The 23,907-nt window shown below is 42.3% G+C and overlaps 5 protein-coding genes across 8 annotated transcripts in view; 3 read left to right on the top strand and 2 right to left on the bottom strand.

The window, feature by feature from the left end:
• The window catches only part of LOC143213928 (uncharacterized), a 30,525-nt gene extending 17,789 nt beyond the window's left edge, over positions 1-12,736 (top strand). The window contains exons 2-3 of one of the 2 annotated variants that reach the window (XM_076434296.1): positions 11,581-11,754; positions 12,284-12,736. In XM_076434296.1, coding sequence (XP_076290411.1) covers positions 11,581-11,754; positions 12,284-12,373 — 264 coding nt within the window. In that variant the 3' untranslated portion in view covers positions 12,374-12,736. Of the gene's footprint in view, positions 1-11,580; positions 11,761-12,283 lie in introns of both variants that reach the window. The other variant, XM_076434295.1, reaches the window with a different exon arrangement.
• LOC143213929 (prohormone-1) overlaps positions 1-23,907 on the bottom strand; it is a 121,615-nt gene that overhangs the window by 68,373 nt on the left and 29,335 nt on the right. For both annotated transcript variants that reach the window (XM_076434300.1, XM_076434298.1), the window contains exon 3: positions 10,441-10,494. The gene's annotated coding sequence lies outside the window, so the exon portion shown is untranslated. The remainder of the gene's footprint in view (positions 1-10,440; positions 10,495-23,907) is intronic.
• Positions 12,740-16,234, bottom strand: LOC143213914 (tRNA (uracil-5-)-methyltransferase homolog A). Its single transcript, XM_076434273.1, has 8 exons — positions 15,554-16,234; positions 15,287-15,445; positions 15,023-15,221; positions 14,793-14,920; positions 14,468-14,718; positions 14,162-14,396; positions 13,713-13,905; positions 12,740-13,573 (listed from the first exon to the last, which is right to left on the bottom strand). Exons 1-8 carry the CDS (start codon positions 15,848-15,850, stop codon positions 13,299-13,301), a joined length of 1,737 nt encoding a protein of 578 aa, XP_076290388.1. The 5' UTR covers positions 15,851-16,234; the 3' UTR covers positions 12,740-13,298.
• Pnkp (Polynucleotide kinase 3'-phosphatase) lies at positions 15,951-18,908 on the top strand. Of its 2 annotated transcripts, none has more exons than XM_076434275.1 (9): positions 15,951-16,109; positions 16,374-16,544; positions 16,750-17,270; positions 17,330-17,575; positions 17,636-17,704; positions 17,773-18,042; positions 18,108-18,389; positions 18,471-18,532; positions 18,622-18,908. In XM_076434275.1, the coding sequence occupies exons 2-9, from the start codon at positions 16,403-16,405 to the stop codon at positions 18,743-18,745; spliced, it is 1,716 nt and encodes a 571-aa protein (XP_076290390.1). In that variant the 5' UTR covers positions 15,951-16,109; positions 16,374-16,402; the 3' UTR covers positions 18,746-18,908. The 2 variants fall into 2 exon arrangements, with proteins under 2 accessions (XP_076290390.1, XP_076290389.1); XM_076434274.1 differs by having other exon boundaries at positions 16,020-16,178.
• On the top strand, positions 19,098-23,890 carry LOC143213905 (putative RNA-binding protein 19). Its single transcript, XM_076434246.1, has 12 exons — positions 19,098-19,229; positions 19,304-19,508; positions 19,584-19,786; positions 19,862-20,080; positions 20,154-20,421; positions 20,490-20,696; positions 20,769-21,700; positions 21,775-21,977; positions 22,050-22,166; positions 22,255-22,360; positions 22,435-22,558; positions 22,623-23,890. Exons 1-12 carry the CDS (start codon positions 19,194-19,196, stop codon positions 22,688-22,690), a joined length of 2,688 nt encoding a protein of 895 aa, XP_076290361.1. The 5' UTR covers positions 19,098-19,193; the 3' UTR covers positions 22,691-23,890.

The following is a 23,907-nucleotide window of genomic DNA, read 5'->3' as shown; positions in this document are numbered from 1 at the left end:
TCCATACTGATTAAAAAGCGGTGATTAGAATGAAGCATTCCGAAAGGGAGACACTGGCAAAAGTCGACGAACAGGAACGAGTTTATAATGGTTTGTAAAGGTCGATTAGCAGGGAACGTGGGCGGAAGAGCGATACAGTTTGGGGTTTGCAGGCGAAAGGTGTTCGCTGGGTCGGATACGTGTACCTACAAGCGCAACCAATCTTTTGATTAATTAGACGAGCCCACGTAAACCGTGTTTATGCGTTTCCTCGTTACCACGTGGCGCGATTCCCACGCGCCGCGCCGAATTTCAGCGACAAGCATCGAAGGAGATCTTCAACATAAATATTGTTCCGTCAATGTTTTCTTTGCCTTATGCAGTAACATTTGGGAAAAGATCAACCTTTCGTACGTAATTCCGTTCTGCGGATTTTTATGAAAAATAAAAATTGTCTGTTTCAATTGTAAGACATAGGAACCATATAGAAATGATTCTCTTTCTTTAATCGTGTATTTCAGTTGAAAATAACGTATATCTTTTACTCTTTCTACTGTTTGAAATTCCAGCCGTCCATGCTTCCTACAAAAATGCACAAGACCAGTCCAGTAATGAACGTCGTAATTTCGCGAGAGAGTGTAAAGATTAAGAGACTTGCTTCTCGAATCTCTCAAAGAAAGAAAGAAATTTCCAAGTGGTTCCTGTTGCATGTAGACAAGTTTTCTTTCGCATAAAATCTAGGTTTAAAATGACGGTGGCAGATAAACCGTGGAAAATCGAAGTGACACGCGGAAGCGTGAACATTTCCCTGTCATCTCTAAAAATAGCAAACGCTTCAACGCAGTTGATTCTCGATCCGGATCTCGAAACAGATCGCGATTCAATTACCGATAAATGCGGGAACCGTGAGCGTATCGCGCGTTTACGATTCGATTATATTGTCGACATGGCTCGCGATAACGCGGCCGAACAGTGGCCGGAACAGACGCGAAAGTCGCACGTCGATTTTAATTAAATCGATCGGCGAGCGATCTCCGCTGGATCGGACGCTCGAAACTCGGCCAGCCTTTTCACGTCCAAGGATTAAAGCATCCTTTGTTGCAGTTTCGCTGCTAATCTCGCGATTCTGCGAACCGTGCGTGTTTGAATTGTCGATTATCAATGTTGGATCGTTGCACTATCGATCGTTTCTGACAATCCTTCCGCCAAAGCAGCAACCAATACCCGGGATCCTTTGACGCGATCTTTTATTTATTAAGATTCATTCTCTGTTCGTCCTTGGATGATCCTGGGTGATCCTGAAAGATTAAGGACGATACATTTTCGGACAGCAACAAAATATCAATTTTTCTTTTATTAAAAACATTGACAGTAGACCATTCAAGGTCAAGCCAAAATATACATTTTCTTCCCATAGAAAATGTTCAACGACGAATAAATTCCAATCGATAGACAGCAGATTTTCATGCAAAATAACAATTTTCTACCAACAAACCGGAGTGAAGTAGAAATCTATTTTCTCTCTTAATATGTCTAATAGGTTGAAAATAATACTGCAGTATTTTTAAATTATACCTACTCAGTTTAGTCGCAGTCTACTTATAGCACGTTAATTATTTGAGGATCAACGAGAGTCGACGAGTCTTGCTAAACCAAATCGGCGAAAATTGATATCCAATGAAATGATTCCAAGGACCGGAATATTGTTTTCCATGTAATGGCGATCATCCAAATGAACAGAGTATGCGAACGCAAGGAAACAATGTTCGTTTCGCGTCCTCGGTTGTTCGGGAGTTAATCCGGTGCTGATTTGCTAGTGAATGTCGCAATTAAACGCGTCCGTGATCGCGACAATCGGCAGCCTTATTCCCCTGCGGACGCGCCCCTCGCGCGAAATCGATTTAAATCGCGGCGCGGCGAATACAAAACACCGTGAATACGATTGCTATGACGCGTTGCACGTTATACTGCACCCGTGAATTCGATACCAGCACACACGGTCTCTGTTTCTCTGTCTGTCCGTCTCTCCCCTCGTGATCGATCGATACCGATTGTTGCGGGGACAATTCGGTGTTGCGGTTTCTCTGGGATTACAGGGTCCGGTGCGCTCCGATCCATCAACCCTCTTTTCTAATCGCGAAAATGCTCGCGCGAGATTCGGGGAACGGTGAAACGCGACTGCGAGCAGCGGCTGCTCTATGATTTGTCCCGCCATCCACCAAATTCCACTGGAAATCGTCGGCGAGCCGTTAAAAAACACACTAAACGATGCGGCACTCCAAATGTCGAGAAACTCGATTGCGAACGATCAAGAGAGAGTGGTCTTTCCAATTTTTTCTAAACAGACTACGAACCGAGCAGTCCTGAAACTTTATGATTAAATAGCCCTGTATTCAAAAAGTATATACGAATTTTTTTGTTGAAAAATGTCCGGCAGAAATGGATTTATATAAACATTTATGTGGGGCCATTCTGGTAGAATCATAGTGGCAAGCTTAAAAATGAGGCGATCTTTGCGATTGTTTTCCGAAAGGACTGTGAGGCGATTCTTTCTGCAACTTTCCGGATAAATTTTCCTCTATTCAAGGAGTATGTATGAATTTTTTCCTTGAAAAATGTTCGACTGAAATGGATTTATATAAACATTTATGTGGGGCCATTCTGGTAGAATCATAGTGGCAAGCTTAAAAATGAGGCGATCTTTGCGATTGTTTTCCGAAAGGACTGTGAGGCGATTCTTTCTGAAACTTTCTGAATAAATTTTCCTATATTCAAAAAGTATGTAAGAATTTTTTTGCTGAAAAATGTCCGGCAGGAATGGACTTATATAAACATTTATGTGGGGCCATTCTGGTAGAACCAAAGTGGCAAGCTTAAAAATGAAGCGATCTTTGCGTTTTTTTCCCTAGAAGACTGCGGAACGATCGAAACGCCTCGAAACTTTCAGGATAATTTGTCTCGTATTCGATGAACATATACGAATTTTTTCATTGAAAAATATCCGGCGGAAATGATACATATGTGTACGTAGGACCACCCGGTACGTGCTGATACCTTTGACTGGAGGTTAGTTGTCTAGGGTAAAACTACATGGGATGGGCAGGAGAACGCGATCGACGTGAAACGCTTGTATGGTATAGTATTTCGAGGAATTTGTGGATCACAGAAGCTGGATTCGAGCAAGACGAATCGTCGGACGTGTCGAGGAGAGGTGAGAACGCGATTTCGCCGCGGATCGTTGCTTTTTTCATCAGAATGCCGTCTGCGAGACGTTGTGAAAGAGATGGGACGGCTCGGACGCGATCTTTTATTCGGAATTTGCCCGGCCCGGCGTCAAATCACGCGGAATAGGTTGACGCGTCGAGGGAAACGCGTCACCCGAAAATGGATGACGTCTATTCTCGACCGCAAACCGGTCGCGTGAAAGGGACACCTCGATCAAGTGACGGTCGAGATTACATGACGTTAACGTCGACGTAACACGGATAAATCTTCCGGAAGGAACACTGCAATCTACCACCACAAAACGATTTCCGGTGGGGCCGACGCAGAATGTTTTTCAGAGGAACCGTATTGCTTGTTTCCTTGAAACGTTCTCTGTTACTATACCTTATGTGTCTCCAATATTAACACATCTATTGACCCTCGGACAGCGGACCGTTCTTATAACTACATAATTGATGATGTTTAGGACATTTATCAATTTTTTAAAAACATATTTTTGGAGGTACTTCTTGCAGACATTTAATCGACTCGTCGGAAATTGAGTAACTGTACGACGGTTTCGATGTTCCGGGTCAAAATATACCCGGACTCCGCCGCACAGTGGGGAAAAGTGACCTAACTCGATTCGAAAAGAAATAACTTTCGATAGAAATGGGTTGAGCGATGAATTTTTTTTAAATTAAAGCTGAAACTTTGCAGAATATGGGAAAAATAAGGAGATTACGGTACGAACGATTTTTAACCTTGAGAAAATTCGTTAAACTTTCACAATTTCAAGAAAATGTGGTTTCTCCGTTACCACGGGCGGAAAAATTCTTTTTAATTTTTGCTATATATCATTTCCCGTAGATTTTTTCACGCTGATTTCAAATCTGGTCTCAAAACTTGTCTACGGCCTCTGGTTTTTTCAAGAAATCAATTTTTGTGAACAGAACTAATGTAATGATTTTTCGTTGAAATGATTTGATAACCCACTAGTTTGAAGGTATATTTATTGTATTCTCATATATAAAACACAATAAAATTAAACATAATGAAGTATTTGAACGTTTATTTGGCGTATTACAAAAAAAATTCATCGCTCTACCTCATTTCTATCGAAAGTTATTTCGTTTTGGATCGAGTTAGGTCACTTTTCCCCACTGTGCGCCGTCGGAGCAGTTCTGTAAAAGTTTGCAGAGGTTCTTCGTAACTGTTTTAACTTCTTTTCGGAGCCGTGTGCGAGACGTTTCTTTATAATTCAGATGGACGTCAAAAATGGTCATGCAGTCCGTCGGTGTCGGATAATGGCAACACTGACCTCGCGACGACGTTCGGGATCGATGGTTCCAACTTTAATTATTTCTCTAAAAATTCTTCCAATCTTAATACTGTGTCGAATCGCTACGAATTTTTATCACAAATTCCTGCACAAAATCCGAGGTCTGACACATACTTCGCAAAATAAAAGTTGAGACTCGCAGAATGGTGAAGATGTACGATTGGCCTTCTCTCGGTCGAGCGTTCACGTCGAAGGGGAACAACCCTCGAACATCCCTTTAGGGGTGGGAAGCATGAGCCCACAGAAGATCACTGCAAACAGCAAGACGTTTTAATAAGAAATCCGATCGAGCGAACGAAAATTGCTAGATCTTGCGTGAAAGATTGCCGACGTTCAAACCGTTGTAACTTCGACGATCTACCATTGCTCAATTTGTGGAAACAAATTCTTTGTAGATTGAACAAATTTCTTCTAAGAACAATTCCTCCTTTATCATTTTTACCATTTGGTGATTTACACGAAGATAGTCGAATTAATTTATGCACAAAGTAAGACATTTAACAATGAGAATAATTGAATAGGATTTTCAACCATTGTATTGTACCAAAAGGAACCCTTAAAAAATCATCATTTCTATATTAATCTCAAACGCAATTATTAGATTATGGAGGTGAGTTGTTGGTTCGCGATTGAAATTGCTATTGTTGATGAAAAATATATTCAAAACACAAAGCCATATCGTGAGCATTTTCAATTCAACATTCATATTCAATTCAAATTCAATTTTCAAAAAATTACAATTTACATAATGTGTTAAAATCGATAATGGTAAGTGTTGCCGCAGCTGGCAATCGTTAAACAAAAATGTTGAACAAGCAAATTTAAAACTGACTCGACAAATCCGACGACTTCCCGTTGGAACTGCGACGTCCAGCGATATCCTGCGAAAGGAAGGAGCGTGGCACCTGTCCGGAAGCGTCTCTTCCGCGACCGTCCCTGATCCCGTCACGGATCCGAGCCCCGGGGCTCCTTGATATCCCTTCTTTAATTGCGTCCACGTCTCCGACGCGCTCTCGCTAATTTCTACCGCCGATTTTTAATTACTAGCGACTTCCACGAAACTTGTTCCCCGTCGTTTCCCGACGAGGCCGCCCGATACTTTATCTGTCCGAGATAAGCCGCTCGGTTCCCTTGTAATTGGAATTTTCACGTTTATAATTCAGCATTCGAACTAATCAAAATTTGATTTCCGCAGCGATAATTAACCCTCTGAGAACGATGTATTGCTGCCATTAATCTTTAGATCTTTCTAGACGCTGCCGCTTGTTTTTATATTGCTGCTGATCATTTTTCTCATAAACAAATCTCCAGGTTACAATGCGGACTTTATGCATTCATGAGAAAAATGTGCAAGTGGAATATGAAACAGCAAAAACATCAGAAGGAACTACAGGAATTTTTATAATGGTTTAAGTTTGAACTTAACCCTTAGCACTCGAGTGGTGATTCCGAGAGGCACCACTAAAAATTGCTGTACCATTGTTCAGAATATTGCTTACATTATTAAATATGTTGGCATTTAATGAATTACTAAACATTTAAGTATTGTACATATCCATACAGTGGGTGTGAAAAGTATTCGTACACCTTTTAAAAACTAATAACTTTTTTATATTATAATTGTACCAAACGACCTGATTTTTTATAATCAATTAGAAGCATAGGTTTATGAAATGAATCGTACATCTTTCGATGCGTGTCGTTTTTTTCCTGCGTCAACCGATTTCGATGAAATTTTCACCACGTGTATAACTACCACATATCTACAAAACATATATTTTAAATTTTCATTAAGGGGCCAAATAAAAAAGTTTTAAAAAATGCCTTTTCTATTTTTGCATGTAAAATCATAACTTTTGCAAAAATATTTTTTGCAAATCATTTCGTAAATCAATGCTTCTAATTGATTATAAAAAATCAGGTCGTTTGGTACAATTATAAAAAAGTTATTAGTTTTTCAAAGGTGTACGAATACTTTGTACACCCACTCTGAATATCCATAAAATGGAAAAGATTTGCAGTACATCGATGAAGCCACAGAGGCAACGTCGATTTGCTAGGTAAAGGGATCAACTTACTTCGCCGGGAAACGGAAACAGAGCGCACGGAGCTGACCGGCGACCTTTCTCCTAATTTTCTCGTACGTCCTCCCACGGTTCTATCGGAAGTCTTTGTCGAAATCTGTATTACTTCGTCGGAATCCGGATTAACCGGTGACAATAGCGTCGCGAAGGTAAACGAAACTAATTCCTGCCCAGATTTATCTCTGTTGTGGAGTCACGTACCGGTTATTCCAAAGCCGTTCGCCCTCCTAGTTAGACTGTCCAGAACGCGCTTGAGAAAAACTGTCTGTTCAACTCGTACACACATACACAGTCTATCAGACACACAGTCCGTCATCAAACATTTCTTCGTAACTAGACTGCAGGTTTGATGCGTTTGTGCGCAACATTTCAGAGGTACTGTTGCATTATTTTAAACACATCGAGAAAGAAATTAAATTTTCATTTCACCCCAGTTTCTTGCGATTCTGGTAGACAGTTTTAATTCTCCATGAAGATCCCAAGTCTGTTCATAACAGTTCAAGTGCAGGAACACAGTTCTCTTCCCGACCAGAAGATTTCTAGTGAATAAAAATATATTTTACAATGACTGCGGATCTTCGTGCAAAATAAAAATGTTCTGCATCGGTTGTGGAATGTAAGCGGTTTTATATTCTGAAATTATTGAAATTATAAAGATTCATTTATGGAACATGACGGAATAAATTTCCTCCTATTTTTGTAAGGCACCAAATGAGAACTCATTCCATTTCTTAATAGTTATTTGGAGATCAACAAATAATATTTTCTTCGATTTTTTTAATCTATTATTACCACGCTTATATTAGCTTGCCGAGTTATCGTTGTTGTTGTTGTTGTATGCGTAAAATCTTGTAATCGAAGTAGACTTGAAACTTTAAACATAGCTCGGAACTGGATGACAATGCAATATAGTTTAGCGCTCCACGCTTTTATTTATAGTCACTAATGTCCACAAAAATTATTTTCTCCTTTTTAGTGCATTTCAATATAAGCGTGGTTTTTAAAAAGTTTCTTTTATATATTTTTTTGTTTCATATTACACCGAGCCAGTTTCCTTATAAATACATAAAAATCCGCAGTCTAACAATAACAACACTGTGAACCGTAGCTAAATATCTTGTACACAAGAACGTGATGAAATGTAGCAATTCACAAAGAATACAGTGGGTGTGTATGTATACCCGGTAAACAATGCCACGAAGAAAACTAATATCACGTTTCAGGACAGATTCGGGGTTGTTACGGTTTATTGGCCGAGCAATCGGGCCAACCTCCTCGAGAATGGTATGATAACGTTGCCACGTTGTGACTTGCGAACTGTCAAGGGCTCCGGTTGGCATCGATAGAAAAGCTCCGGGGCCCCTAGGGGCCGCGTCAGCCGCTGGGAAATCGCGCGCAGAATGAATAACCACGTTTACGTTTGTTTGCCTACGGTCGGCTGACTACGTTTCCGTGGGAAATCAGACTTTACCGGTGAAAATCATTTCCTCCTCGGATGACTCCACCCGTGCGCTCATGGGACTCCGACGATTTCGCGTAGTGCGTCGCGAAACTTCGCAGTCGGTCACCTTTCGCGCGGGAATCGCAAGCTTGGCAAACTCGAGAACGTCGTGCGTGAGTGCCCTTCACCTTCTGCCTAATAATGGAAGACAGTGAACGCAACAGTTGAATTAATTTAACTTTCTTTGCACAAAACATTGCTGCTGTTCGTGAAAGTGTTGCTAATGACCCATCAACATCAATTCCACGTCGTTCTCAAGAATTGAGCATTTCTTCGAATTGAAGTCTGCAAACATGGTCGTGATGGTAATTTAACAGATATCGTCTTTCACACATAATTGTCATAAATAATACCTGATAATTAAATTTAAAAAAAACCAATAGAATTAAAAATAGTATGTTTTTTATTTAAAAAAAAACTTCCTATAGTCTATTTTGGATAACGCTATACCACCACCGCTCAAATGGATAAATTATTGAAATTATAAAGATGCTTACGTGGTGAATGATTAAATACGCATATTTAATAGCTCAGATATTGTAGTATGAACCGCACAAAGTTCAAATAAATATAATCTTGTTATTTTTATAAGGTAATATGTTAATGTGTGTCCTTGCCTTACTTCAAATTTCGACAGAATGAGTAAGAAAAATCGTGCGTCGGTCTTCGAGGGTTCATTTTAAAGAAGAAGCTTCATTCTTCGCGTCTATGGTGGTCGCAGGCACGGAAAAAAATTTTCCTTCCGGGGTCGTTCCAATTAGCACCATTTTCGAGAGGAAACGAATGCTCAATTACTCACCTGCGTGTAAGAGCAGAAATCGAAGATAAAAGAGCTAGAAGAAAATTAAAGCGGATTGTGAAAGTAAAAGTGTGATGCTTTAGAATGAGACCAGGGGTAAATGGTCGTACGACTTCTATCCACAAAGTTGTAACATTTTAAACATCGGTATCTTTATGTAAGCTTTTTTTCTTTAGAAGGAATTCTTTATAAGGAGTTTCTAATAATATCATCCCGGTGTATGTCGTGCTACTGACCGCGTGAACGAGTTAATTAGGTTCGCGCCTAAACATGCGACAATCAGGGTCGAAGGGAAAACGTTGCGTTCCAGGCGTATTGGCGCGCATCTCGCACGACACGAGATTGGCGTCGAGCAATTTAAACCGCGCACGGCTAATCAACGTGATAATTAGATCCCGGGACGAGTTCGCAACTTTCGGGCAGCCCCGAGCAAGCGGATAATCGAGCGCAAACCTCCGGTAAACGGCCCCGGGAACTTCGGCGTCCTCTGGAACCTCGTTTCCTTCCCGACTCCACTCTTTCCACCGAACACTCTTCGATCAACTACGGTGACTACGGTAACGCGAATATTCGCTTGAGAATCTTCCGGCGATAGTGGAAACCGTGAACCGGAAATAATAATAGTTAAATTGCATAACTTTCTGTCAATTTTAAACAAATTCTAAACCGTCAAAATGATGACTTAAACCCCCTTCCCCCTAATTTGACATGGACTACGACATATTAGAACACAATCGTCGATGGTGACGTCAAAAAGTGATCTGGTATGGAATGACCTATTTAAAAACAACGTGGGTAGGTTCAATTTAAAATAGGCTTCTCTGAAAATTATTAAAAGCAGAAAATCATTTTTGCAATCCAGGCACTCGATTTTTATGTTACACAAAGGTTCGCAGTCTAGTTAACAGTACAGTCTGCGAATAGATGATTCTACAGAAAAAAGTGAGTCCAAAATGTAGAAATTTGATTCGACGATTCGCCAGGTTCTCATATACATTAAATACAAAGTAGAATCGGTCGGTCAGGACCGGACGCATCAGCCAATTTCATTCGCTCAATAGACAAAACAAATAATCAATATTTTCATTTAACGGGTTCGCTACCATTCACACGTGTGTGACGACCTGCGATCTTGCACATCAAGCAAATAAAATCAAATTGATTTACGAAACGATGTTACTAATAGGAAATGATTACTTCATACGAAATGATAAAAACGTAAAATTTTCGTGTAAAGATTGATTGTTCTGAAATAGTCGACTTGTGCAAACTAGCAAAGATTACCTCCGGACAAATAAACGAGGGCCAGCCTCGGGAATCCAAAGACAAAGATAGGCAAAGATAACGAGTACGCAGGATCCCCGGCAGACGAAAATTGGCAGTTACAAGTGGCCATTATTCAGATCGCGGCTGAAATTATTTTTTAACGATTCCCGTCGCATTGGGGGCCGTAACGACGCTCGCGGTTTTTATTGCCGCATTATTGCGTCGCGGCTAACAAAGGGGACAACAACTGATAAAATTCACCTACCGAGATACGTCGTACCGTGTCGTCACTGTAGCGTCCTCGCAGTATCCCCGCAGCCTGCAACAAAGAGAGCCGTTTTCTCAGCTAATCGAATAAGTTGCGATATTACACTGCGAGCTGGGAAAACTCGTTATCGTCGATATGAAAGCGAGAAGGATCAGAGAGGACACTGGTACGAATTAATCTTTTGTTCCTTCTGCCACCGTGACCGCGGAAGCGGTCCGACAAGATGGCGGTGTGCACGCTCATTTCAATAATGTAGTGATTCATCGTTGCGCGAGAAAACTTCGGTATTTCGCCTGTGAATGACCTTCAAGTGGAATGTCTCGCGGTTTATGCGAGCTGTCCAATTTATTGGAAGTTGTGCTCGCGTGGGCGATTCTGGGAACTGGGTCTCCAGATAATCTATGGATTTGTTGGACGGATTTCGTTTGAAAGTTCATCCATTTCAATGTGGAACTTTAACAACGGTCTAGCTAGACAGCTTCTTTTTTGTTTGCTCTTTATTAATTGTATAAAGAAGTATTATCAGTTAAGCTGTTACGGAGAGATGAGTCGCTCGTTAGCTCCACGAAACAAACAGTATATAAAATAATTGATAAAATAATACACACGTTTAAAAGACTGCGAGGGGTAGCTCTAAAAACTTGATCGTCGATCGACTGCAGGAGAAAATTGAGCATAGCGTTTATAGTTAATCGTTCCGGCCCACGAACGGGGGTCAAATAATGAGCACACGGTTAATCGATCAGCGATTTAAGAACTACGAAGACAGCGGAGATTCAGGACCAGTTTCGGAGGTTCCCACGCGACCGGCCAAACAAGGCAGTTAAAACTTCGCGGCAATTATCCTCGTGGCTCTAATTAATTTTAATTAGCGTGAAGATTAAATGTCGGGGAAAGGTGGGAGACGGTAGATCGATGGAAACGGCCGGGATAATAAAGAGTCCGGGATTTCGCAAGCGCGCGTGTTACCGCGTGTCGCGCAGCACAACGGCATTCAATCGATTATCGCGTAAATCCCGCGTGCGTGTAATTAACGGTTTGCGGCTTACGATTAGCTTGACTGTCATTGTTGTCCAGAATCCGGACGATGTCCGAGACTTGGTGAGAGGAATACATCGGAACTTATTGTTGTTGCAGGTGGTGGTGCCCAAAAGGGCAGCGTTACTATTGGACCAACTTATGGTTGCTCTACAGAAAGTTGTGGACAATCAGAACAGAGGCGAATTGAGTAACAGCAGATCGTACGCAAAAACCTCACCGCATATTTCAACCGACCATTCGCAGATTATTTCCAGCGGGGGCGAGGAAACGGTAAAGGTCTTATCGCCCTACGATCGCCACGATTTCTCTCTCCTTAGCGTCGCGGTCAAAGTGCGCGCCGTTACTCTGCTTGGCGAATGCTATTTTTATTATCCAGCTGATGTGAGAGACTTGTGAAAGTGCCACGGGGCGACACCGCGACGATAAAGAGGGAGAACTGTATTTTCAAAGCAAACGGTCTGATCTATGGTGGCACCAGACTGTGAGACTTCTCGATGTTTAATCCTTGTTTTATTGAAACAGTTGGGTTACAGATTCATTGATGAAAATTTCGAAAAATATTCGACACACTTTTTTATCCTCCATCGTTCACTTCGAAGAGGTCAAAATAGCCTTAAAAAAAAGATGTGTCGGATATCTTGCTCTCTTTCCGTGCATGGTGTATGAATTTGAAAATCCAAGTCAGCAGATCCTTATGACTCTGTACATTGTCCTGGAAGGGGGCGTGGAGCTTGGAGGTTTCACACAGCCATCATAGATCGAAAGAACGGCAAATTTTAATTGAAAATCGAATTTGTAGATGGACCTGCAGCGACGCGGTCAGACTAAAGAACATACGTTCTGGCGCTGCTATTTCAACGCGGTGGCGTGCTTCAAGAGAAAGCGATAATGCGCTGTTCAACAAAGCCAGCCTCGACTTCAACGCCCGACTCGACGACTCCGTATCATCGCCTCGACCTGCTGCTCGAGGAACCGAAACTCGAAACTGCTCCTCTGTTGCGTTCATTGCGTGCATACACATACAGCAGATTAAATAAATCGCGGAATCAGTGAAAAATAGGCCCCTAAGGCTCACCGTTGAAATTGCTCTCTACCCTTCGTCACGAGTCGGGATCGCCATCTGTTGTTTCTACTCTCTTTCTCTCATGTGTTTTATCAACTATGTTAGTCCCCCTGGCTTATAAAACGACACCCCGGCATGCTAGACTCGATTAAACGTACCCACTTAAAAGCGTACCAAGCAAGACGACACTCGCTGTTGCTGGTTCAATTGGCTCTCGAAGCTGAAGCGATCCCTGATCCGCGTCTACACCGTGACATCCCGATCTACGCCCACGTATTCCCATCGTTCCCTCCTCTCGAGGATTCCATCAAATTCTGCCTCCGCCTGTAGACTAAGGTTCTCTTGACGCGTCGCGCGTACGACACTCGACAAACACCGCTGGTCTTGGTATTATTATATCGAATAAAATAATTATTCAGATTACAAGATTGTAGATTGTACAAGATTAATCGAGTCGCTCGCATTCGTGATCTGTAGCGGGCGGTCGGAAGCTCGCGAGTTTGAGCTCTGGGCGAAGCAATGACACAGGGAACTCGTCCACCAACTCTGCGTGATGCTAAGCAGGGAACAGCTTCTACAGCAGGCCTGGACAACGAGTCCCATTAGAGCTGGTAAGAATGGACGTGCTTTTCCCAAGTTAGCGTGGCATCCCTGTTCTCGCCAAAACTGTGGCCCGCAAAGGGAACTCATTGTCCACGCCTGTTCCACCGGACAAAATTCAACCCAGAGACAAAGAAACGTTTCCCGAGCGCTAACTGGAGCTCTCCTCGGCTTTGACCGCGAGATCACGTGCTTTCATCGCATCCGACAGCCTCTGCAGGCAAAGCAGTAGCTCGCAGTGCTTCGTGTGAGGAAACATGTCGACGGCGACGGCCTTGACGGGCACCAACGGATCGCCGACGTACTGCTTCGAGGGTGGCCTGGCTAGGTCTACCAAGTTCCTGGTGGCAGCCCGAGGATCACAAGACACGTAGACCAGTCGCGACAGCTTGTTCGCTTTGCGCAGAGTCAACAGGGCTCGGTGATCTAGAATATTTTCGTCTTAGTATAATCCTAGCAGCAACGGGCTGTCCTATTAGGTCGCTGCATATGAAACCCAAAAGTCTCAATAGTTAGAACTGTATATGCATCAACCTAATAGAAAAATTCAGCGAGACGTTCTTACGAAGTCCTGCGCGGGGTGGGTCGACCACAGCGACGATGTCGGTCTTCGTGATCCTGCGGATCACCGGCGGCAGCATGTCTTCAGCTTTGCCGACGAAGAACTCGGAGTTGGTCACATTGTTCGCCAAAACATTCTCCCTAGCATCCTTGATCGCGTCCTCCACCATCTCAAGGCCGAACACCTCACCGCAATGCTGCAACGTGACGCATTCAATGCTGTGATCCTTGAAGCTATCCAGATATACAATGACTCGCGTGATTGATCAAGCACCCTCTAAACAGAGAAGCTAGAGGAGACCATTATTTAACGCAAGACCACTTGTCCAATTTCGAAAATGCTCTTCTGCTTTACAGAATGCCTGTTCAATTAGGCAAGTCACTGTACATGGAGCGGCAAGCGAGTTACTTCGAACAATTTTCAGATGCTTAGAACGAACAGATCTTGCCAACCTTCGAGAAGGCCAGGCCAATGGTCCCAGTGCCACAGCAGATGTCCAGCAAAGCGGTGTCCTCGTTCGGTGCTGCCAGCTCGATAGCTGCCTTGTATAACACTTCAGCGGCTGGCGTGTTCACCTGGAAGAACGCCTGCGGCGACACCCTGAACTTCATGCCTAGCAGTGTTTCCTCTATACACTTCGAGCCGGCGATGTGGGAATAAATGTCCTGGTTCAGCCCGTCGCGGCTCCTAAGCAAGAATAAAGCGATAAAATCCCCACAGCGAGACCTCCTCCTTATCGTTTTACTTTGGCAGTTTACTTTTTATTCATGATCTGAAAGTGCAAGGACGTGATGCCAGCTTCCAAGCCCTTTCCAGTCTCGAACAAGTCCTTCAGCTGCAACTTCAGCTCGTCCAGTTGTTCCTGTGTCAAGTCCTGAGGGTGGATGCCCACTATCACCATCATATCTCCACTCTGAGTCGTCCTGACAGTCACCTGCCTCCAGTGGCCACTGTGATCAACTGGTTGGAAAGGTTTCAGACCTGAGTTTCGTACGAATTCTTCCAGTATCTAAAAGTTGCTTGTGCAAAAGACGAATCTGGAGCCTGGACAATGAAGATCTGTGGTCGTTTCAGGGAACTTACTTTGATCACAGTCTTCATCCTGCTGGGAATGTGACAGAGGTCGTCTATCGGTCCCACCGCTGTGGATCCCGCCGCATAGCTGGACAGCCTGAATCCTATCATGGTTTCGTTGCTGTCTGTGCTGGTACCTGTACGCCGATAATGTATTGTACTCCTTTCGATCTCTTGCAGAGGCTTGTAGTACTCAAATGGTTAACATTATTATTGAAACAAATGGGATCTCGAATTACCAACTGTGAATTCACACTTGTTTCTGTACTCTGTGATCTTGTCTGTACTGAGAATGGGAAGCAGCTCGCAGGGCAGTCCTCCGTACTTATCTTTCTGATAGTTCAACCAGCCCAGCAGATTTTTGTCTTTACTTGCTCTTAACATTTCCTGGCAAATATTTGTCAGAATAGACCTCATCTCCTTTTGCTTCAACTCCAACTAAAAACAACATAACATCCTTGTCATCTCTATGTTCCTGTTCCATATTTCAACAATTGTCTTACTTGATCCGGGTAAGGTATATTCCACAATGGAATAGTGATGGATTTAATTTTATCCTCTGCAGAGACAGGTTCACTGTCTTCTGTCTTCAGATGCTTGTTTCTACCACTCTCCTGCTCCAGTTTTCGTTTCACAAACGGATCCGGGGCTGGCTTGGCGATCTATGTCCCAAATTAACGATTGAATCTTTTGATGCAAAATACAAAAGATCCCACCGAACGATCTAACAGTCATTTATGTAATGTAATAGATAATGAACAAATATATACCTGAGCAGTAAGTTTGCAGTTCTTCCAAACGATTCCATTCAGCTTTTCTATGGCTTTCTGACGGTTCTCTTCGTTTCTGAAGGACACGTACAACCAACCACTGCCTCTCCTAGGTGGCTTAACTTTACAGGTTTGCAATTCTAGCTTTTCGTTCAGAAGCTTTTTGAATTCGCCGATCCCGTAATACTTTGGCAAACCGCGTATTTCAATTTTGTACTTCTCTGACGTGAAATCGTCTCTGTCCAGATACGCATAAGGGTTCTTCTCCGCCTTTTCTGTGGACTCGTTCGCAGCCATTTTCTTCGAAATTCTCTTCCAGTTGTAATTTACACTAACTGAATTATCTCACTATTCTCTAACAAAGAGTAATATGTACACACTCCAATTGAGTCCACGTGTTTCTCTGTTTCTCTATCAAAACACCACGACACCACGTGCTGTTGTCCGTTGTGTAAGGTTAGGTTCGTATCGATCCTAACCTTCCCTGACCGACGCAGCAGATGCGAAAATGATCGGGAAGAATTTGCAACTGATGAAATTGAACGGTGAAGCGGAGGTAAAGAAATTTTATGAAAATAATAAAGCGCTTTTTAACTTGTACCGATCAAGATAAATAAATAAATATGTAAGTAAATAGATAACAATAATCTTCCAGAAATGTCCATTATCTGTAAGACGTAATTTTGCTATTTTTAGCATATGTTTATTTAAACACAAGCTGTACGAAAATCGCAATTTTTTTTCATAAATTTACACATATTTCAATTTGCTGAAATTCTTATGTCTTGACGTGAATATATCATTCTCATTAATATTATAGATTCAGTATTGTTTGCTGTATAAATTACAATGACTCACAAAGCTAAGAGTTGTTATTTAAAAAGCAATGATAAAGCAATACTGACGGTACACCTGCCACATCAAAAACCAGTCGTTGTGGGGCGATGCCCAGAGACGAACATTACAGACTCTCAGTGTTCTAGACAACAAGGTTTGTACTTTTTCGCATTATTATTCGTGTACATAGGAAATAGTAGATTTTACACGCTTATCATGAAAATAACTAGGTATGATTTAACTGTTATTTGATTCCGGTTTGTTGAAATTCAGTCGGAAAAATTCCATTTTGCATAAATATCTGCTCTCTAGTTAATCAGTGACTCCTCAGTTTAACAACTATAATTATTTTTCCATAGTGAGATTATGTGCCGATTATCAGGAATACAAAGTCACCGTACAGCAACTGGGTAAAAGACCTTGTGGGTTTAATGGCTTCAAGACCCGTAAGGATGTTAAGTTTATAGGCAAACACCAAGACTGCTTAGAGATTTTGTATGGTAAATATGTGTATGAAATTGAGTTCAATCCTCCTCCACCTCCCAAAAGCTTCCCTTCTGAGAAAAGGGCTAGAGAAATAGTTGAGAGTGGAGAAGATGAAGAATACTCTTGTAAAGTGGCAAGATACGAAGATAACAACTTGAGTTCTGGAAGCTCTAAAAGTGAACAGCAAGAGGAAAAGACAGCGAATGGAAGAAAATCAAAAAGAAATACAGAAACTGGCATTCTCAAATTTTTGAAGAAAGACAACATGAGTTCGGATAAGTCGGAAGATGGAAGAAGCTCAGTGAATCTCAAGGATGAACAGGGTACATGGGAAAGTATAGACAAAGGAGAATTATTAATGTACACGACGAACGGTGTAGAAGGCCGTCCGAAGGTAATTAAATAGTTATATAAAAATCTACGTGGAAATTACCGGGACGCTTCTACTTTCAGATAGCTGCGTATGACATGGACGGGACTCTGATAAAAACTCGTTCCGGCTTAGTATTTCCAAAAGACTATGACGACTGGCAACTTATATATCCAGAAGTAACAGGGAAATTAAAGGCGCTTCACGGTAATGGTTACAAGATAGTGATCTTCACTAATCAACATGGGCTTGGCTCTGGAAGGCACGTCGTTAAATTGTTCAAGAATAAAATAGAGAACATAGTACGAAGAATTGGCGTGCCGATACAGGTATACTTCACGACTCCAATTCAATTGTAATCCCGTATAACTGACCAAATTGATTTTCAGATTTTCATAGCCACTGGACACACCATCTACAGAAAGCCGACGATCGGTATGTGGCAGAAATTAGAAGAAGTAGGTATCAATTAATTCATAGATTAACGCTTGTATTCGCGAGAAGCTGAGTTACATTATTCTTCAAGAACAACGACTCCGTACCGCTCGACAAAGCGAAATCATTCTACGTGGGAGATGCAGCCGGTCGACCAAAAAATTGGGCTCCAGGAAAGAAAAAGGATCACTCGTTGGCGGACAGATTGTTAGCACTGAATTTAGGACTGAAATTCGACACCCCTGAGGAACACTTTCTTGGTCAAAAGGAACCACCTTACCAACTGCCTGTGTTTAATCCAAAAAATATAAAAACTGTCGAGGTGTGCACAGGAGGCGACGTGACGTCGAACGAGCAAGAGGTAATTGAAGCAGAAGAAATGCATTATTTACAAATACAATGCGAGTTGTTTAATTGTATTTTTAGATAGTCCTGATGGTTGGATGCCCAGGCTCGGGCAAGTCCCATTTTGTTAAGAATCACCTGAATGACTATGGATACGTGAACAGAGATACCCTTGGCAGTTGGAAAAAATGTGTTGCCCTAATGGAGCAAAACTTGACGGAGAAAAAGAGCGTGGTTGTGGATAATACTAATCCTGATCCTGCCTCCAGACAACGTTACGTAGAAGTAGCAAAGAAACGCGGCATTCCTGTCAGATGTTTCATCATGACGACGAACGTCGATCACGCAAAGCATAATAATAAGGTAACAGAATACTAATTGCTAATTACAATCATATGGAGCAATGATCGCGACAAGAAAACTGTATCAACTGTTCTGTTTCAGTTCCGGGAATTAACAGATCCTAGTCACACTAAAGTCAGTGAGATAATCATTAATTCTTACATGTGAGTTGGTAGAAATGAAATCAGTTATTAATTATAACAATTAAACGTTCGGTAATACAAATGTTTCATCGGTTCTATATTTTTTTTAGGAAAAATTATCAACCACCGACTTTGGACGAGGGTTTCACTGAAATTGTGGAAGTCAACTTTGTTCCTGCATTTCAGAACAACGAACACCGAGAGCTCTATGAAATGTACTTACTCGAAAGCTAATGATATTAATCGTGTAACTTATATTATTTGAAAAGGTATTAATTTTATAACAATAGACGCGTACGGTCCATTGAAAAGAGGCTGGCCTTTACTTGAACACAGTTAAGAAAGTATTATCATCGAAGACATTAAAGGAATTGTAACTTTTTAATAAAAAATAATACATTCCACATGCTTGTTTATTTTTATTGATTATTTCAATACGATCGTGAACCTTCCTACAAATATTTACAGCGTTATTGGTTATATCACCGACGAGATATATCGTCGGTGGTTATTATATCTCGTCTGTGGTTATATTTCGTAGCAACTATTTTCATCTTTTAAATATTCGCGCCACAAATTTGAAATCCTGGGGAACCTAACCTCTTAAAAACCACATGGTGGACTACAGTGTGTCAATGTAAACATTCAGAATTTTGTCAAAAATAATTATGACAGATAGAAAATGTCGCGTTTGATCGTCAAAAATTTGCCGAAAGGTGTAAGTAATAAACATTAATCTTGTAAATATGGTATAGAAACAGAAATGATTACATAGACAATTCAATTTTGTAGACTACAGATACCAAATTGAAGGAGTTGTTCAGCCAAAAGGGTTTGGTGACTGATGTGCAATTGAAGTACACGAAAGATGGAGTGTTTCGACGATTTGCATTTGTTGGATTTAAGATAGAGGAACAAGCTATAGCTGCGAAGGAATACTTTGACAAAACCTGTATAGATACCAGCAGAATATCCGTTGAACTCTGTGCAAGTTTAGGTACCCTAACAACTACAATATGTTCGGACTGTTTTGAAATTGTTATAATTTGATTTGATGAATTTAATCTCATAGGGGATTCTTCTAAACCCAGGTCATGGAGTAAATATGCGCTTGACAGTACCAAGCCTAGCAATAATGACTCTACTGATGTAGCAGAAAAAGATTCTACAGATAAAACACCAGTAGTTGAAAAGAAAAAGGAGAAAGAGAAAGATAAAAAGAAGAAGAAGAAGGACAATGTTACTAAAGACCAAGTAAAAGAGGCACTTGAGAAAGTATGTCTCTATATTTACTCTATCATTGCACAGTATTAATAACAATAATGTAACATTTACACTGTTTTGATTCAGTACAAAGATGATCCTTTATTCGCCGAATTCCTTGAAAGTCATGCAGCAAATAAAGCTGTGTGGAACAATGACACTGCGCTAGACGATGCTCAAGAGGAGGAGTCTAGCAACAGCGAAGATGACGAGGAAAAAGACAGTGACGTTGATGAAGATGAGAAAGAAGAAAAAGAAGAGGAAGAAAAGCCAAAAGTGGCAAACAAAGTTATATCTGACTTGGAGGTAACTGAAATTATTTTACATCGCAAAATTACTCATCTTTATAAAAACAACAACTTTAACTATTCTTTTATAGTATATGGAAGCTCTGAAGGGAAAAGATCAGAACGCAACGAAGGACATTGACAAGAAAACCACACCTGATCGTGGCCCTCAGAAGTTCTTCACATTAAAACTCCGTGGGCTAGGATACAATCACAAGAAGAAAGATATCAAACACTTCTTCCATCCCCTGAAAGCAAAATCGATAAGAGTGCCTCCAAAGATCAAGGGAATAGCATACGTCGGTTTTAAAACTGAGCAGCAGCTCAAAAAGGCATTGTTAAAGAATAAGAGTTTCTTAGGTAAAAATCTGATGATCATCGTGAGTCAGAAATCAAGCTAGAAGATTGTATTCAATTGGCTCTTTCAGATGGCAAACAAATAGTCCTAGCAAGGTACGAAGTGAAGGAGAAAGTGGATGCCGAGCAAACCGAGAACGATGCAAACTTTAGGTGGAAGAAGCAGGAGGAAGCGTTGAAGGAGGAGGAGACTATAGCCGAGTCTGGAAGGATGTTTGTCCGAAATCTATCTTACACGACGACGGAGGACGATATTCGGAAGTTGTTCGAAAAATATGGTACGGTCCGGAGGTCATAAGATAATAAATAAATAATAATAACTCTCTGCTAATCCACTGATTCGAAACTAGGTCCTCTTGCCGAGGTGGACCTCCCTGTGGACAGGGTGACCAGGAAACCAAAGGGTTTCGGCACAGTGACCTTTCTGATGGCAGAGCACGCCGTGAAAGCTTACAGCGAGCTGGACGGCAGCGTTCTCGGTGGTCGAATGCTGCACCTGCTTCCTGGCAAGGCGAAAGCAGATCCGATGGAGTTGCTTAACGAGAAGGGGCTGTCCTACAAGGAGAAGAAGGAGCTGAAGACAAAGGCGACTGCTGGCTCCGCACACAACTGGAATGCTCTGTTCCTGGGCCAGAATGCAGTGGCCGATACAATTGCAACCACCTACAACACGACCAAGGAGAAGGTTCTGGAGGATAGCTCGTCAAAAGGTTTGAGTGCCGCTGTGAAACTGGCGCTGGGAGAGACGCAGCTGGTCCAGGACACCAGGAACTTTTTAGAGGACAATGGAGTCTGCTTGGACGCGTTCAATCGACCCACGGAGAAGCGATCGGGGACCGTGATCCTGATAAAGAATCTGCCTGCTGGGACTCCGGCGCAGGATCTCGGACATCTGTTCAGCCAGCACGGCGAATTGGGCAGGGTGGTGATGCCGCCTTCAGGGGTCACGGCTTTGGTGGAATTTTTAGAACCATCGGAAGCTCGCAAGGCGTTCACCAAACTGGCTTACACCAAGTACAAACACCTGCCGCTTTATCTGGAATGGGCTCCCGAGAACAGCTTCTCCACTCCCGCCCAGAAGAGCAAAGCAGAGGCTGCAGTGGAAAATGAAACGAAGCAAAACGACTCTGCGGTGGCTCCTGGTAAAGAGAAAGAGCGACTGCAAGAGAATGCGAGCAAGAAAACCGAGGTGGAGAGCGAAGACGAAGAGGAGCCCGAGCCGGACACCACTCTGTTTGTGAAGAACATCAATTTCTCCACCACAGATGAACAATTGAAAACGGTACTTGTCTCGCGCTGATTTATTAGTATTCATAGGCTTTCTTCGGGAGGCTAACTCTACTCGTGTTTCCGCAGTACTTCAGCAAATGCGGCCCGCTCCATTATGCTACCGTGGCGACGAAAAAGGACCCGAAGAACCCAGCCGGGAAACTGTCCATGGGCTACGGGTTTGTCAGGTACAAGAGGAAGATAGATACTGAACGCGCCTTGAAGACCCTGCAGATGACCGTGCTCGAGGGGAAGACACTCGAGTTGAAGCGCTCGGAGAGAACTTTAACGTATGCTGACTAATTTATCCTTAATCTTCAGTGTTCGTTCCAACAAATACTCACAAAGACATTTGAACGCAGCACCGATGTCAAGACCACGAAGAAGACAGCCAAAGTGTCCTCTCAGACTGGCACTAAGATCCTCATCAGGAACGTGCCGTTCCAAGCGAACACTGCAGAAATAACCGAGCTCTTCAAGTACGCTTTTCAAATTTGTAAGAGCTAATTGTAGGGAAAAAATGGACACGTTCAGTTGCTTAAGAATGATTGCTTTATCTTTCTGCAGAGCATTCGGGGAGCTGAAGGCGGTCAGATTGCCCAAGAAGTTCGTCGGCGTGGAGAAGCACAGAGGTTTCGGGTTCGTCGAGTTCTACACGAAGAGCGAGGCCAAGGTATAGCATTCACGATGCAAACGTCTCTTTTTCTTTGGGTCTACGGTGATCAATTAAATCCTTTCTTTTTGCAGAAAGCGTTCAAGGCCTTGTGTCAGAGCACTCACTTGTACGGTCGAAGGTTGGTGCTGGAGTGGGCCCAGACGGAGGAGGGTGTCGAGGAAATCAGAAAAAGAACCGCTAAACATTTTTACCAAGGTATTTCCCCTCGACGATCAACCATTAAATTAGTCTCTGTATCGATAACACGATTAATTTTCAGAGGATACAGCGAAGAGGAACAGGAAGGCTATCATCAGTCCTGAAGACGTTGGCTTGGAAGATAAGTAGACTGTCGAACTGACTGTAAGCCGACGAGCGATGTCTCTCAATAAAGATTTTGAGTCTTTATGCATTCGAGTTCTATGTCTACACTGAAGTTTTCAATAATAAAAGAAGAAATCAACGAGAGGTGACAAAAAATTGCTCGATATTGCTACAGTGTGGACATAGCTTTAGGTATTGGTATTTAGCGTCTAGCTTTTACAGTTGGGACAAAGAGCCATCGTTCGACGACTCCGCCGAAGACTTGTACATAGCAACGAATAAACTATAAATTCACGAGAAGGCTTCACGATTTTATCGCGACCGACGGCGTTTCCTTTCGTACCCGGCTGGCAACGAGTCAAGCTCCTTGTCGAAAGTGAAAAAAATCGTCGCCGAGGGCGTGGATATCGGCATTGACCTTCGCGTCACGTCGTCGTCGCTCTTTCTCTCGCCGTGCTTTTCTCGAAAATACTTTGGATTTCTGCCCGCGTCGCGGTTACTAATGCCATGTATTTGGGCTCGGGACGGTGTTCTCGTCGCGTTTAATCGCCGACCCACGTCTCGGCCGATTTAATTGCAGCCTCGAGACGGGCTGTTGCACCTCGTTCCGATGCAAGAATGCGTCTACTGGTTTTCAACCTGTTTGCGCCTATAATCCAGGACCGCTGAAATTGGTGGAAGCCGATTTTATGGCGATCTTCCACCCGTTCACCCGGGACCTCGATAATTATACCCTGTTTAATTCTCCATAACATGTTGAATCTCAAAAACCACTCTTGTACTTAACTAATTTTATTTCTTGATTCCTCGGGAGGACTTTGGGAATTTTTTGGGGGTGAAGTGAACGACTTATATTTGTGAAACTTTGCGGACTATTGGTAGTTCTCTATCAAGCAAAGGGGTCCGACGCAAGAGGTAACCGCTTGTCTTGTATCGCGTTATAAATATGCGTGTTATTAGATTACAATTGGCCCTTTTCTATGTGGGCCTATACCGAAAATTAAAGAAACACGTTTCGCAGATCGTGCATATGTAAATTAATGTTGCCCGGGAGCTATAAAATCAGATGGTCAATCATGACAAATTTCGATTGTTCAGAACAGCGTCAAGAAGCAAAACTCGACAATAGTTCTCAAGTCCAATTTATAGACTAGTTAGGGTTCCAAAAAAAGGCGAGGCGCGGCTCGAGATTAGCATACATTCCTGGACGAAGAAATTCGCGAAAAAGCGTCTGAAAATAC

This window comes from Lasioglossum baleicum, chromosome 12, assembly GCF_051020765.1.
Source record: "Lasioglossum baleicum chromosome 12, iyLasBale1, whole genome shotgun sequence".
NCBI lineage: Eukaryota > Metazoa > Arthropoda > Insecta > Hymenoptera > Halictidae > Lasioglossum > Lasioglossum baleicum.
Note: the sequence above shows the minus strand (reverse complement) of the source record. Positions and strands in the feature narration are given on the sequence as shown.

Coding starts and splice junctions, on each gene's coding strand:
- LOC143213914 (XM_076434273.1), bottom strand. CDS start 15,850: ATGGCTGCGAACGAGTCCACAGAAAAGGCGGAGAAGAACCCTTATGCG. Junction 15,222..15,286: donor ATATACCTTACCCGGATCAA/GTAAGACAATTG, acceptor TGTTGTTTTTAG/TTGGAGTTGAAGCAAAAGGA. Junction 13,906..14,161: donor TTGGCCTGGCCTTCTCGAAG/GTTGGCAAGATC, acceptor GTCACGTTGCAG/CATTGCGGTGAGGTGTTCGG.
- LOC143213905 (XM_076434246.1), top strand. CDS start 19,194: ATGTCGCGTTTGATCGTCAAAAATTTGCCGAAAGGT. Junction 20,081..20,153: donor AAGTTATATCTGACTTGGAG/GTAACTGAAATT, acceptor ATTCTTTTATAG/TATATGGAAGCTCTGAAGGG. Junction 22,167..22,254: donor GAAATAACCGAGCTCTTCAA/GTACGCTTTTCA, acceptor ATCTTTCTGCAG/AGCATTCGGGGAGCTGAAGG.
- Pnkp (XM_076434275.1), top strand. CDS start 16,403: ATGACTCACAAAGCTAAGAGTTGTTATTTAAAAAGCAATGATAAAGCA. Junction 17,271..17,329: donor GTGTAGAAGGCCGTCCGAAG/GTAATTAAATAG, acceptor TTCTACTTTCAG/ATAGCTGCGTATGACATGGA. Junction 18,043..18,107: donor TGACGTCGAACGAGCAAGAG/GTAATTGAAGCA, acceptor TTGTATTTTTAG/ATAGTCCTGATGGTTGGATG.